The 16,400-nt window shown below is 36.7% G+C and overlaps 1 protein-coding gene across 5 annotated transcripts in view; it reads left to right on the forward strand.

The window, feature by feature from the left end:
• The window catches only part of KLHL7 (kelch like family member 7), a 67,324-nt gene that overhangs the window by 20,792 nt on the left and 30,132 nt on the right, over positions 1 to 16,400 (forward strand). For all 5 annotated transcript variants that reach the window (XM_041727798.1, XM_041727796.1, XM_041727795.1 and 2 more), the window contains 5 exons: positions 880 to 982; positions 1,894 to 1,987; positions 2,266 to 2,390; positions 9,138 to 9,313; positions 12,144 to 12,318. In XM_041727798.1, the coding sequence (XP_041583732.1) occupies positions 904 to 982; positions 1,894 to 1,987; positions 2,266 to 2,390; positions 9,138 to 9,313; positions 12,144 to 12,318 (649 nt within the window). In that variant the 5' untranslated portion in view covers positions 880 to 903. The remainder of the gene's footprint in view (positions 1 to 879; positions 983 to 1,893; positions 1,988 to 2,265; positions 2,391 to 9,137; positions 9,314 to 12,143; positions 12,319 to 16,400) is intronic.

Here is a 16,400-nt window from a genome sequence, read left to right on the forward strand (position 1 = left end):
GGAGTTATAAAGTAGAATGTAATGACTTACCTATCTGAAATTATATTAATAGTTTTAGTAAATACTTAACATTTACAAAATGCCATATCTTCTGAGCTACTAAGCCAGTATTTAGATTTGTGATATATTTTTTTTTTTTACTCTGAAAATACTGTCTCACGTTCCCAATGTTATAAGGAGTGCCTAACCTATCGCAAGCTCCAAATTTTCTCTGAGACTGTCCTGTACGTTATACCTGCCTTCTTTCAGCAACCTAGAGTGACAGATACCATTTTGGCCTTGGACAGAAATAACAGTTTAAAAGTGGTTGCTATCCAGCTCCTATCAGACATGCATTTGAGAGAAGTTTTACTTAAGGAAAGAGTACTGAATGGTCACTTGGTTTGTCCACTCTGTGCATTCAGAGTTGTTCTTGTTTCACATTAGATCTGTGTAGGCTACTCTCTTGGGAAATACAGTGTGCACTCTGGATCCTATCAAGAATAGATAATTTTTTAAAAATCCAGATTGCTATGTTTGAAAAACCATCAAGGGCATTGCTTTTATGTCATTTAATGTCCCTGTAAAAATCTCACCATGAGAAATACATTAGAATTTGTGTCAGGAAAAAAAAAAATGGTTTCCTTAAGAGATTAGTAGATTACTTCTCAGATTATTTTCCCCTGTTTATACTGCTCAATGCCATTTTGATACAGCAAATCATGATAGCAACTCTGTAAGTCCTTCTTAAATGGGTCTTATGAACCAAGTCTGTGCTGGACAAAGACTGGATTTGAATAGAAAATAGAAATAAAGCATTTCGCAAGTGCTGATTTTGTGTATTTGCTAAGCCACACCCAGTGAACCCGTTTTAATTTCATTTATATCTCTCTTGACTAGAAAACGTTGTGTGATGTAATCCTTATGGTCCAGGAAAGAAAGATACCTGCTCATCGAGTTGTCCTTGCAGCAGCCAGTCATTTTTTTAACTTAATGTTCACAAGTAAGTATCTTAAAGTAAAACATAGTATTTTTCCCATCAGAATGAAGTAGAGTCTAAATGAAAATATCTTCCTCGTTTTTAAAGCTCTTTAGAAATTAAGGCCATAAAACAATGAAGAGATTGAAAAGTGGTTATGATGAGGATTGAGCAAAAGAAAAATATCCTTTCATTAGCCCTGCAGGCCCAGGCCCTTTATGGATGAAGATACTGTTTCTATTTGAATGCCCAGTTTTCTTCTTAACCTCAGATGGAAAGGCAAAGAAGAAAATAAATGTTAGAATAATTTATCAGTAAATTAAATAAAAATGAAATATGAGGTATAGCATACCATACTAAAAAGAACTCTAGATTTAGAGTTTGAGAACTGGGTCCAAGTCCTGGTTCCTCTGCTTAGTACTGTTTTATGAGCTTGATCATATTATGTAATATATCTGCCTCAAATTTTCTCTTTGGTGCTCTGGCTACCTATGAGGTTTTTGGTAAAGAATGAGAGAGCTTTGCTAGCTATAGCTTATTATATTTATATATAACTGTCGTCGTTCTTGTAGATTTTTGCTGGCTATGTCAGATGTAGTTTTTCTCATAGCAATTTAGAAGAGTGCTACTAAATTATTATAGGACTTGGGGAAATACTAAATCTAGTTTTATGCATATGTTTACATGGCCCTTTTTAATTTTTTTTAAAGAAGTACACTAATTCACTAATTTTTAAGCTTATTTTAAGGCGCATAAATGTTGAGAATCAATATACATTTATTGTAGGAATGTTGGGCCTTCTGGGTATTTTTTTTTTCTCAGAGAGATCTCTGCCTATTACTCTTTTCTATACTTAACATGGCCTGGAATGATCTAGTCCTCAGTTAAACTGGTGATAGTACTCATGCCATTTATATTTCTTCTCTTCATTTTAGCTAACATGCTTGAATCAAAGTCCTTTGAAGTTGAACTCAAAGATGCTGAACCTGACATTATCGAACAGCTTGTGGAATTTGCTTATACTGCTAGGTAAGTTAAGAAGGATCATTTCTGTTGTAGAGAGGTAAGATTGGGATCTACTGGGCAGAGAGCATTGTGGTGACAAATTGATATGCTCCAAATTCTTCAACATGAAAAACTACAAGAACAGGGATGTTTGAGGAACTTAACACCATACTGATGCAAGGACTGAAAAGCTTAATTTTCTGTTTAATTTCAGGGGTTAGTAGGATACGTTTTATAATAGCATTATTAAAATAATAAAAAAGAATTGTAGGAAATTAATATTCACTTTAACTTCTTTGCAGAATTTCTGTGAATAGCAACAACGTTCAGTCTTTGTTAGATGCAGCAAACCAGTACCAGATTGAACCTGTGAAGAAAATGTGTGTTGATTTTTTGAAAGAACAAGTTGATGCTTCAAATTGTCTTGGTAAGAAATCAGATTCCTATTTAAAATAAAAACAAAACCAAAAACAAAACCAAATTTTAATGTCTATTTTAATTTTTAAAAGTGTGGTTATTATAAGCATCCTCATTTAATTTCAAAGACACTGTCCACTAGAAAATACACTCAAAATAAATTTTGAGAGATGCTTGGGGGGATACCTATTAACCTGGGCAGCAACAAGCCCATTAAATATTGTGTTAACATTTTCCAAAATATAAAATAGCTTTAATAATGAGTTTTTGTGTATCTAGAATGAAGAGTAAGGATTGCATCTGGTGGTGGTGTGATATATGATATCATTAATATGAATGTTCACCTTTGTTGAAGCACTTAAGATTGCTGCAGTCTGGCTTGGATAAGAACTGAGGTTGTTTATATTGCCTGAGGTCTAATAGCTAGTATGTGGAGGTGCTGAGGTTGGAATTCAGGTAATCTTGTTCTTAACTGCTACATTATGTTGCCTCTCCACATTGTCAGATGTGCTAACTGTTGTATACTAGAAGACTTAAAAATCCTAGAATATAAATTAAGATACTAATTCAGGGACTGCTATAGGGGGTGCCTGGGTGGGTCAGTCAAGCATCTGACTGTTGATTTCAGCTCGGGTCATGATCTTGGGGTCTTCAGATGGAGCCCCATGTTAGGCTGAGCACTCAGCAAGGAGTCTGCTTGTCCCTCTCCCTCTGCTGCCCCCTCCTCATGCATTCCCCTCCCAAATAAATAAATAAATAAATAAATAAATAAATAAATAAATAAATAAAATCTTTAGAAAGACCAGTCTCTAATCTCACCTGTGCAGCAGGAACATTCTGGAATGAGTCCCTCTATTTCTCTGGACCATAGTCTCAGGCTCCATTTATCAATAAGATTTATGTTCCTGAGATTTTACTTATTTCCCCTTATATAAATAAATATTCTCACAAAATTTGTTGTAAAGAGAGAATTCAAAGAAGTTTTTGGAAGATGATGACTTTAAGTATTTTTCCCTAATTCCCTAGCACTCTAAATTTCTAACCAGGTGATTCAACTAGAAAGAAAAACAGCCAGAGTAGGGAGTGGATGTAGTGGTACAAACCATACTGTGGAACCTAGAGCAGGCTTGTGCTAACCATGTCTTAGACTTTGAGCTTCCGAGGAGACCATTTAGGAATTTTACTTCTGGTTGTCTTCTGTCATTGTTTTCAAAGCTGAGAGGAAACAGCTTAACAGCTTAGAAGGGAGCCTGATTCTCTGACTGAGCCTGGGGCAAAGATAGTGGCCCAGCCCGTTGAGCCAACTGCACTCTCAGTACCTAAGGGAACTGATTCAGCCTGCTTTCTATTTAGCCCTGAGCATGGCTCTCCCTGAACTGATCAGAGAACTCTGTTTTTACCACTTGTCAATTTCTCTCTTGCTTAGAAGATCCCAACAAGCTGGCTTCCTTGAATGCTAAAGGAGCCCATGGTACTTGATGGAATTGGGCAAAGATCATACTAGATTAAAAGAAACCCAGTAGTTTGAGAGACAGAATATCAAGCTAAACAGCTTGAAATGAATGTCTCCTGTAGACAGATTACTGTAAGAAATGGAGAACTTTTTTTTTTAAGATCTTATTTATTCATGAGACACATACACACACACACACACACACACACACACACACACAGGCAGAGACACAGGCAGAGGGAGAAGCAGGCTCTATGCAGGGAACCTGACGTGGGACCGGGTCTCTAGGATCACGCCCTGGGCCGCAGGCAGGCACTTAACCACTGAGCCACCCAGGGATTCCCCAGAAATGGAGAACTTAAAATGGATATGAATAGGGTGGAGAGGAGGGTCTGATTTTCCATGAAGTTCAACTGCATTGAAAAGTAGAATGGATACTCCTAAAAATCAAACTTAAAGAAGATTAAACAGAGAAAACTGCTTCATAATAACAAAACAAAAATGCAGAGAAGTGGAGATCATTAGTGAAAGCATGAAAGACACAATATGAAGTAGGAAGTCCAGAAGGAACAGATGAAGGAAAAGCAATATCAAAAAAATAATAAAACTTATTTGAGCTTAAAAACTTTACCTTTCACAGTAAATTATGCTAATACAGACCTGATGAAGTAAGATACTCCTCTCCTAGATATATCCTAGTGATATTTTTTTGCCTCCAAAATCGAGAGAACTTCTGTTTGGAGTGATAAAAATACTCTGGCACTAGATAGTGATGGTGGTGGCACAACATGGTGAATGAACTAAATGTCACTAATGGTAAGTTTTATGTTGCAAGTGTTTTACTATAATCTTTTTTTTAATATTTGTTTATTCATGAGAGACACAGAGAAAGAGGCAGAGTTAGAGGGAGAAGCGGGCTTCCAGTGGGAACCCTGATACGGGACTTGATCCTAGGACCTGGGATCACACTCTGAGTCAAAGGCAGACACTCAACCACTGAGCCACCCAAGTGGCCCAGTTTTACCATAATTTTTAAAAAATTAATATAAAAAGAATTTATAAGCTTTTAGAGAGAAAGGGTATGGGGGTATGGTAGGTTAGCCAGAAATTGGCCACCAGTTCTTTCCATCCCTATATGTATAACCATTTATGTATGTGACTTTGTAGCTCCTCCATCAAGAGGTGGAGCCTTTTATTCCCCTTGTAGTCTAGGCTGGCCGTGTAGCAAATGTGACATGAGCAAAGGCCTTAAAATAATTGTGCATAGGGGCTTGCCCTTCTTTGCTGCCATGGGCTCTTCTGCCATCATGAACAGATTAGAGGCCATTTGAGGCACAGAAGAGCTATACTAACTGATATCTGTACCAATCAGCTATTACCAGATAAGTAAATGAGGCCGATCTAGACCATCCAGTTCCCAACTGAGCAACCAGCTAACTACAGATCAACCAGCCCAGATCAAAAGAACTACCCACTTGACTCATAGAATTGCAAGAAATAATACAATTTTTGTTACGTTGAGCCACCAAGTTCTGGGGTGGTTTTTCCTATAGCAATAGATAAGTAATGTAAAAGTTTATTTAGAAAAGAAGTAAAATCAGAATGATGTTACTTTTTTATCTGCAATATGAAGTTATAATAGCATAAGATGCAAATGGTGGAGGTAGAAAAAAAAGAATTACATTTTAAAACATCATTCATTTGAGACATTGCAAAGACAGCTTATAATCCACCTATAGTCTTCTATGAAAAGTATTAGGGGAAGTACTACAGCAAAGAAAGAGGTAATAAAGATCTCAAGATAGGGATATGCTGGTCAGCTTCCCTAGTTACAAGCAAAATAAACTGACTTACACAGAAAAGGAATTGAGTGAACGCTTTTGAGTTACTTATAGAATTGCCTAGAGGGGCACCCAGCTGGCTTAGTTGGTGGAGCATGTGAATCTTGATCTCGGGGTTATGAATTTGAGCCCCACGTAAGGCATGGAGTTCACTTAAAAAATTAAACATACACAAAAGAATCGCTTAGAAATCTCAAAAATAAAGCTTAGAAAAAGTATAAGGATTTGAACAACACAGACTTATTTAGGTAGATATCATGGAATTTTTTACCCAGTAATCAAAGAATACAAATAGTTCTTGGATACCCTTGGAGTGTTTACAAATACTTCAGCCACAGAAAATCTGGAGCACCTCAAAGAGAAGAGACACAGGCTACATCTGCTTATTACAGTGCAATAAAGCTGTGAACTAACGTCAAAAGGAAAGCTATTTCCTCCTACTCCATCCAGAACACTCAGATACTTAACTGAAGAATTATTTAGAAAGGTATTTATTTTTATTTTTATTTTTATTTTTTAGGAAGGTATTTTTAAAGAAGTATTAAAACTGAACTTACAGGCTATATAGAAATATATGACAATAAGCACAGAATAAATCAAAACCTTTGGAATGTGACTGAAGTATTTCTTAAAAGGAAAGTTTATAAATGCAATCTGTCAAGAGAAAAAAATAACAGTAAAAGTTTCCTTATCAGGCATAATCAGAACAATAGTTGGCTAATTTAAAATGTCACTAAGCAGTGCACCTGGTCAGTTGTTTGGGCAGCTGACTGTTGATTTCAGCTCAGGTCATGACCTCAGGGTTGTGAGATCGAGCCCCATCTGGGACACCACACTCCATAAAGACTGTATTTGGAATTCTCTCTCCCTCTCCCTCTATCCTTACCCTGTTCGCCATCTCTGAATGAATGAATGAATGAATGAATGAATGAATGAATGAATACCTACCTACCTACCTACCACATACATATCTTTAAAAAAATTAAAATGTTGTTAGGGATGCCTGAGTGGCTTAGTTAAGTGTCCAATTCTTAATCTCAGCTCAGATCTTGATCTCAGGGTCGTGAGTTCAATCCCCATGGAGCCTCCATACATATAATCCATAAAATGCCATTAAAACGGTGAGTGATTATTCTTTGCTATGAAGGTGTTACTTTAATGTATGTATTAACATTATTATGTTTATACTTACATATACATATTACATACCGGTCTTCCAGTCTTTGAAGCCATACCTATTATTTCAATACTTATCATGTTTGTTTTTCATAAATCACACTAATGATATATATAATTTTTTTTTTTAATTTTTAGTTTCCTTTAAATGAATTGAGAATTTAGTGAGAGAGTCTGAGTATAGAATCCCCCTAGAGGGGTGCCTGGGTGGCTGACTTTGGCTTGCGTCATGATCTCACGTTCCCAGGATTGAGTCCCATTTTAGGCTCCATGCTCAACGGGGAGTCTGCTTATCTCTCTCCCTGCTTGCCCCTCAACTCATTCTCTTTCACTCTCTCTCAAAATCTTAAAAAAAAAAAAAAGAATCCCCCTAGAATTGTGCAATATTTTCAGATCTTATTACTTATCTTCATCATGCCGAGCTTTTCTCAAGTCTGAAACCTTAAGATTAGTTTTCATAGGAGTAACTACTTTCTTTTCACATTCATGTTTTATTGATTTGCATGGTATTTATTTGGGTTGTATAATGACAACACATTCAACTGCCATAAATTAGTTAGTAAACAAATACTGATTCTTGGTGAAAATACCATCTTGTTGCTGATAGCATAAGTATACAGATATAGCAGACTGCTCACCATGAGCATCTAGCATGCCATGGCATTGACTAGTATTCGAAAATGCCTAGTGATTTGACAAGTTCATTGGCAGGCATCAGTTACGAGAACCTCTGTGGTATAAATCCGAAAACATCAAAACTTATACCTGAAGACAACATGAGTTGAAACATGGAAAATCAAAGATAATTAACTGAAAAAAATTCGACTTATGACTTTGAAGGGAGGCCTGCGAAAGGATCACACACAATTATCACTGGCTTTATTTAGAAAGATTGGCAAACTTTTTCTGTGAAAGACCAGATAGTAAATATTTTAGACTCTATGCCATGCACATGTCACATGTGGTCCTTGTCACTATTCCTCCTTTTCCCTTTCCCTCTGCCTCACTTTTTTTTTTTTTATCACCCTCTAGTAATATGAAAACTATAGCTTTACCTGCTGACCCCTATAGCTGGCTGTGGGCTGGATTTAGTTCATTGACAGCACTTTTCAGATTCCTTAATATTAACAACTAATTGAGGGGACACTTCCTTCTCAAACAAAAAATGAAATAGCTAGGAAAAGGCTGAATGGAAAATGTGTAAGTGTTTATATAAAGAAAGCTGTGTAGGGAGGTGGGTGGGGGGATGGGGTAATTGGGTGATGGGCTTTTTTTTTTTTTTTTTTAAGGAGGGCACTTGCAGTAATGAGCACTGGGTGTTATATTTAACTGGTGAATCACTAAATTATACCTCGAAACTAGTAATACAGTATATGTCATTTAAATTGAATTCAAATAAAAACTTGTAAAAAAAGAATGCTGTATAGGGGCACCTGGGTGGCTCAGTCACTTAAGTGTCCTCCTCTGAATTTTGGCTCAGGTCATGATCTCAGGTCATGGGATCAAGCCCCACTTTGGGCTCTGTGCTCAGTGGAGAGTCTCCTCAAGATTTTCTCCCTCTGCCCATCCCCTGCTCGTGCTCCCTTTCTTTCTCTAAAAATAAATCCTAAAAAAGCTGTGTAATTACATTGAACATCACAAAAACCTGAATAAATGGAGATCCATGCCATGTTCCTAAGAGTAGCTCCTCCATGTTGTGGAACAATCAGCTGTCCCTAAAGTAATCCAGAAATTCAGTGCAATCCTAATTAAAATCATATCAGGATTTTTTTACAGTAGAATGTTATAAGCTTATTTTAAAATTTATTTTCAAGGGATCCCTGGGTGGCGCAGTGGTTTGGCGCCTGCCTTTGGCCCAGGGCGTGCTCCTGGAGACCCGGGATTGAATCCGTCGGGCTTCCGGTGCATGGAGCCTGCTTCTCCCTCTGCCTGTGTCTCTGCCTCTCTCTCTCTCTCTCTCTCTCTCTCTCTCTCTCTCTCTGTGACTATCATAAATAAATAAAGAAAAAAAATATTTAAAAAAAATTTATTTTCAAGAGAAAATGTTTAACAGTTAAGAAAAATGTGAAAAAATATTGAAGGGACTTTTCTTACAAAGTAACAAAATCAGCCATACTTAACTCAGTATATTATTGAAATAAGAATAAACAAATCAGTAGAACAGAAAAGGATCCAAATTTATGAAATTCATTCAGCCTCACTTTCCCAGAGTCATACTTTTTCTTCAGTGTATGTTTGGGGGCTTTTTAAAGTGATTTTCTATTCATTTATTTTCTTCTGTATTTAGGTATAAGTGTGTTAGCTGAGTGTCTGGATTGTCCTGAATTGAAAGCAACTGCAGATGACTTTATCCATCAGCATTTTACTGAAGTTTATAAAACTGATGAATTTCTGCAACTAGATGTCAAGCGAGTTACACATCTCCTCAACCAGGACACTCTGACTGTGAGAGCAGAGGATCAGGTGACTAAATTGTCTTCTCATGTTTTTCTTAGTAAAAATATCCTTATTGATTTCTTAGGTTTCATGTTTGGATACCTGACAAGGAAAAGAATCATATTAGGAGGGTATGTGTTCTTTACATTAAACAGAATATTCCAAAATCTCTTACATAGGAAAAGTAACTCTCTGGTGCTTTTAAGGGCTTTCTATTTGAGAGATAGGCCATTTGATAGAAATAAAACTATTGGATACCATGATAGGAAGAACAGTGCTTCCCCTCCAAGGATGTCCACATCCTAATCCCCAGAACCTATGAGTGTGTTACCTTACATGGCTACTGGGAATTTGCAGATGTGGTTAAGGTAAAGATCTTTGAGATGAGATTATCCAGGTGGGCCCAGTGTAATCATGAGGGTCCTTAAATGTGGAAGAGGGAGGTAGAAGAGTCAGTGTCAGAGTGGGAAAGAGTCAGTGATTGCTGGCTTTGAAGACGGAGGAAGAGGCCACAAGCCAGGGAATGCAGGCAGCTGTTAGAGTCTGGAAAAGACAAGGAAATACTTTCTCCTGTAGAGCCTTCAGGCAGCCCTGCTGACACATTGATTTTAACCCAGTGTGAGCCATTTTGGACTCAATCTCCAGAACTGTCAAATAAACTGCTAGAGGTATAAACTGGCACAGGCATCTGGGAGCTAGGTGGACTAACACAGACACTCTGACATTCAGTTAATTCCTATTTGCAGTCCCACATCCTTCTCTGTATTTTAAACCAATAAATTTGTGATAATTTAAGAGAGGTTCTGTAAGATCATATGGTTTGAGTTACTTTTGTTCTAAAGATAAGAGATTTGCACTGAGCCATTTTTGTTTGGTCTTCTTAATGGCGCAGAGTCATAAGTTATATTCGTTGACAGGTTGAATCTGGAGGCAAAAAACAAAAATTGCCTCAGTTCTATGACCTTAAAATTAACTGACTTCTATGCATTACAGAAAGCGAACTTAAAAGTCACTTGAGTTTGAAGAAAAGCTGGCAAATGCTACATACAGGTCATCAAACCTGATGAGCACTACTTACAGGTTAATATTTTCAGTGATAAGTCATGTTGATATCATGCACCCTTCATATAATGTAAGGAGAATGTCTATGGTCTTCCTCCCAAAAGACTGTAATCCTATCTAATCATGAGAAAAACATCAGACAAACCCAAATTGAGTGACATTTTACAAAATACCTGACCAGAACTCAAAAGTGTCAAAGTCATCAGAATCAAGGAAAGTCTGAGAAACTATCATAGTCTAGAATATTCTAAGATGACATGATGAGTAAATGTGATGTGGTATCTGTTATGGGATTATGAGACGGAGAAAAAATTGGATAAAAAATTAAAGTTTTGGGAGTATGGACATTAGTTAGTAATGGACCAATACTGATTTATTAGTTGTGATAAGAGTATCCTACTAGTGTAACATTTTAACAGTTGGGTCCAGGGTATTTGAGGACTCTGTGCTATCTTTGCAACTTTTCTGTAAATCTAAAATTTTTCCAAAATTAAGTTTATTAAAAAAAAATAGGCCAATCCCTATTAAAAATTCATATGGAGATTAGGACTTAGGCCATATTAACACCAATTTAAGCAGCTCAGACATGTATGTATGTAGCAGATGTGTATATTTATGTTTTCATTGTGTTTAAATTCATGATTTGTGGGGCGCCTGGCTGGCTCAGTTGGTAGAGCATGCAACTCTTGATCTCAGGGCAATGAGCTCAAGTCCCACCCATGTTGGGCGGCATGGAGCCTACTTTATTTACTTATTTAAAAAAAAAAAGAAAAGATTTATTGAGAGAGAGCGCGCATGAGTGGGAGGGACAGAGGATGTGAGAGTGATAGAGGGAGAGAGTCTTAAGAGGACTCTGCACCGACCACAGAGCCAACCCAGGGTTTGATCTCACAACCAAGAGTCAAATGCTTAACTGACTGCACCACCCAGGGACCCCTGGGCATGGAGCCTACTTACAACAAAAACAAAAAGTGAGTGATTTACACATTAAATTGTGTTGATAAACTTGGACTTGTTTGGTAAAGGTAAATGAATGCTATAGTACTATTTTGAAAATAATTCATATATAAATATCCTATGATGTATTTTTTAAAATTTTAAATTTTAAAATTTAAAGTTTCTGGAAAGCAGCTAAGTCTATCAATTCACAGTTCAGGAATATCATATTAAAATAAAACCATAGATGACCTTCATATCTTTTGGGATAGAAGTCCCCTTAGGAAATTAACCTGTTTTCCTGGTACCAAGTAAATATATATTGAAACTGTCATCGACCAATAGATTATTTTCCAGTAGAAATGTACATCATAGCTCCTTCTGAAAAGCTATATTTTAAAAAATCATAAATTCAGTATCCTTCCTATCATTACATTATATAGTAATAATTTGTTCTAAAAAACATTATAAGAATCAGTAGAACAGGGATCCCTGGGTGGCGCAGCGGTTTGGCGCCTGCCTTTGACTCAGGGCGCGATCCTGGAGACCCGGGATCGAATCCCACGTCAGGCTCCCGGTGCATGGAGCCTGTTTCTCACTCTGCCTGTGTCTCTGCCTCTCTCTCTCTCTCTGTGACTGTCATAAATAAAAAAAAAAAAAAAAAAAAAAGAATCAGTAGAACAGTATATAAGTACAGGCAAGTGTTGGTAATGAAAGAAAATATCTGAATAAAATATTGGGAATAAATGGTTGTGTCTTTATGGTATCCTCCTCCAGCCTTCAGTATAAGAGTAAATGTAGGTCATTGGAAATGTTGCTACCTTCTAAGAACTTTACTATGCTATTTTTCCCCTTTTAGGTTTATGATGCTGCTGTCAGATGGTTGAAATACGATGAGCCTAATCGCCAGCCATTTATGGTTGATATCCTTGCTAAAGTCAGGTTTCCTCTTATATCAAAGAATTTCTTAAGTAAAACAGTACAAGCTGAACCACTTATTCAAGACAATCCTGAATGCCTTAAGATGGTCATAAGTAAGTTGCCTTACTGTCCATTTATAACCTGATCCTGTAGCCAGTTTCTTTTGAGCTTCAGCCCTTTAGAGTGGATCAGACTCGGCACCAGGGGGAAACATTCAAGACTTAGCTCTTCTAGATAATTAGTCCATTGGGGTTCTCAGCTGTCTACTTGGAGGAGACTTAGCCCTAGCCCTTATTTTTTAGGGACGTGTGTGATAGAAGGTAAAAATTACTTCTACCTTATCTTCTTTTGTGTATGATAACTTTCGTGCACTTTTGTTTCTAGTGTTTCCTTTTTTTAAATTATATTCAGCCAGATAGTATACTGTGATCATTTTTCTTTTTTCTTTTTTGGCCCAGAGTTAATAACTGTGATATTTTTTACTTAGTTTTTCTTGATTTGCAGGCTAAGTCCCAACCCCTCTGTAAAATGCTCCTTAATAAAATTGTACAATTAGACAGTCTGTTGTTTTTCTTTTATTTCTTAGAAACATCCTTGATAGAGACTGCCTTCTACATATTCCAGTATGGACTATTTGCACTCTAACCTTAAGGCACACTTGTCCTGGACTTCCCTTCTCTATCTTGGGGTCCTATCACTCCTCTGCTTTACTTAGACCCACTATCTTTATGGACCCCATTTCTTCCCTTTTCTTAATTCTCTCTGTTGAATGGAATATATCCCCTAAAAGGTTCCTGAGAAAGTATGTATGATAGTAAATATTTGGAGACTTGATGAATCTCTTATCTTTATTTTATCATAAAACATTGAAGGATTCTTAAATGGGGTATAGAATTATATTGAAAATAATTTTCAGTTAGAATTTTGAAGGCATTGTACCATTATTAACTAGCTTCCAGTGTTATTGAGAAATCTGATGCCATTCTGATCATTTTATTTTTAATTCTTCTATGTAAGCATTTCAAATCTTTTCAGGCGGGGTTGGCACCTGGGTGGCTCAGTCAGTTAAGCATCCAACTCTTGGTTTCTGTTCAGGTTATGATCTCTTGGGTTCTGAAATGAAGCCTGGCCTCAGGCTCTGCACTCAGCAGAGGGTCTGCTTGAAGAGTCTCTCCCTCTGTCCCTCACCCCACTACTCATGGATATGCACACTCAGTCTCTCTCTTTCAAATAAATAACAAATCTTTAAAAAATCTTTTTTTCATATCCCTGATGTTTTGGAAGTTCACAATAAGGTAACTGGGTATGCATTTTTTTTTAAGTTATCATGTTAGGTATTCTCTATCTTTTCAATAGATTTCTCTATTCCCTATTATTATTGTGATTCTTCAGCAGTTGAGTCTAACTTTTCTTGTCTCTCTCTTTTTTTTTTTTTTTTTTTAAGATTTTATTTATTTATTCATAGAGACAGAGAGAGAGAGAGGCAGAGACACAGGCAGAGGGAGAAGCAGGCACCATACAGAGAGCCTGATGTGGGACTCTATCCAGGGTCTCCAGGATCACGCCCTGGACTGCAGGCGGCGCCAAACCGCTGTGCCACCAGGGCTGCCCTTTTCTTGTCTCTCTTGTTATCCATCTTTTCTCTTTGTTCTGTCTTCTGGGAGATAGCGTTAATTTTTCTGTCAACACTTTTATTTCAGCTATTTTTAATTTCTGTGAGCTTTACCTTATTCTAGAACTTCTTATTTTCATGGCTGTAATACCTTATTCTGAAATAGCATTATGTTGGCTTTCATGCTTCCTTGTCTGCCTTTTCTATATTACCTTTGAATTTTGTTTTTTTCTTCATTGCTATTGAAGGTTTTCTTAAATGTTTGGTATCATCTGTGAGTCATAGTTATAAGAGTAAGTTATTATAAAATCAGTAGATAACGCTGTATATGTGAATGGGCTTCTCACTTCTTGGGCTGAACCGTAGAATAATCAGTGTAAACACAGTTTTTAAATTGAGGAGCCCTCAAGTGTCAGTATCTGTAGATATTTTCTCAGGTAGCTGGGTGCAGGCATTTGAGACCTGGGTAGTGAATATTTTGATACGTAAACTTTGACTTAATCCTTGTCTTCAGGCTCATACCCTTCTCTGTGTGATTCCTCAAGACTGGAATATCTCTAAAGACCAGTCCTCATATCCTACAGTGGAAAAGTCATGGCAGATTACCTGACTGTGTAGGAGGGGAAGGAGACTGGCAGTTCAAATGTTGTTTATTCAGAATTTTAGAGTTCTCTTATTTTCATCCCCAGTACACTCTCTGGGGTACTTCCTATCTCTAATTATAAATCTTTCCAGAGTTCTGCAGGATAATTTGGCTTGCTTCTTATTGGTGTCTCCTTCCATATCCATTTTGGTTTAGCATTCTATCTGCTACCTCTCTTCATTAACTGAGTTTTAGGGTTACAGATCTTCTGTTATCAAAAAGGTAGAGTTTGTGTTTGTTTCTTGCTTCCTTGTTTGGGATGGCTTTCAATAAAAGAGAAAAAAGGTCTGAAAATGGCACATTTAGGGGTGCCTGGGTGGCTCAGTCAGTTAAGCATGTGCCTTCAGCTCAGATCATGATCTTGGGGACCTGGGATTAGTCCTGCATCGGGCTCCATGATCTGTGGCGAGTCTGCTTCTCCCTCTCCCTCTGTCTGCCACTGCCCCTGCTTGTACACGCTCTTTCTCTCTCTCTCACTTCCCCTCTCCTTCACTTCCCTGTCAAATAAATTTTAAAAATAGGGGAACCTGGGTGACTCAGTGGTTGAGCATCTGCCTTTGGCTCAGGTCACGATTCTGGGGTCCTGGGATCAAGTCCCGCATCAGTCTCCCCATGGGGAGCCTGCCTCTCCCTCTGCCTATGTTTCTGCCTCTCTCTTTGTGTATCTCATGAATAAATAAAATCTTTTTAAAAATTAATTTAAAAATTTTAAAAAAATGAAATTATCATGCCCCATTTGGAAGGTTGAAAAAGAGAACTAAAATACAGAACAACTAAACACATAAATATATAAATTGAATTAAATTGTACTAAGATCCTTGTTTTCTTCTGGAGGAGGGTAGAAATATTAATGTCTAAGGTACATATATTAAAATAGGATAACTATTAAAAAGACTGACACAGTGTATAAAAATTCTCTAGTAGAAGGAAAAATGAAGAGAAAAAGTCTCAACCCAAAAGGAGATAAGAGAGAAGCATAGAAAACTTGAGATGAACCAAAAGTGCAAAATAAGGTATTAGAAAAAATTATAAATAGTACTTTAAATTATATGGAATAAAAAAAATAAAAATAAAAAATAAATAAAAATAAAAAAATAAAAAAAATTATATGGAATATAATTTACCTATTAAAAGATAGGGTTTAAAAAAGAAAAGCTATATATTGTTTTTAAAAGATCTAACTAAAACATAAAGACACAGAATTTTTGAAAAGACATAAAAGGATAAAAATAAGCCAGGAAAACACTAACCAGATAAAAAGATAGGTTAGTTATATAACCGTCTAATAAAATATAGGAAGGCAACAATCATTATTAGGGAAAAAGAAGATCACTACATAAAGAGAAAAGGTTCCATTCACTAGGAAGAAAACATTGCTAAACTCATATTGAGTTTAAGCCCACAAAATATATAAAAGAAAAATTATCAGGGGATCCCTGGGTGGCGCAGCGGTTTGGCGCCTGCCTTTGGCCCGGGGCGCGATCCTGGAGACCCGGGATCGAATCCCACGTCGGGCTCCCGGTGCATGGAGCCTGCTTCTCCCTCTGCCTATGTCTCTGCTTCTCTCTCTCTCACTGTGTGCCTATCATAAATAAATAAAATTTAAAAAAAAAAAAAAAAAAGAAAAATTATCAGAATTACAGAAGAAACAAATTTAGTACAGTGGGTGAATATAATACAACTTTGTCAGTGACTGATAAGTTAACTAGATAAAAAAGTTAGATCATAAAAGATACAAATGACAATTTTACAAAATTTGACAACTTTCAGTAAATACTAAAGAATTGTTAAAGAACACCTTTCACAAAGTTCATACATTTTATAGTCTATTTGTTATAAATTGTTTTGGCTATCTGGAAATGCCTTTTTTTTTTTCATGCTGTTCTTAAAGGTTAACTGGGCATGTAATTCTAGATCAAATACTTTGAAGATATTATTTC

The sequence above is a fragment of the Vulpes lagopus genome, chromosome 13, assembly GCF_018345385.1.
Source record: "Vulpes lagopus strain Blue_001 chromosome 13, ASM1834538v1, whole genome shotgun sequence".
Taxonomy (NCBI): domain Eukaryota; kingdom Metazoa; phylum Chordata; class Mammalia; order Carnivora; family Canidae; genus Vulpes; species Vulpes lagopus.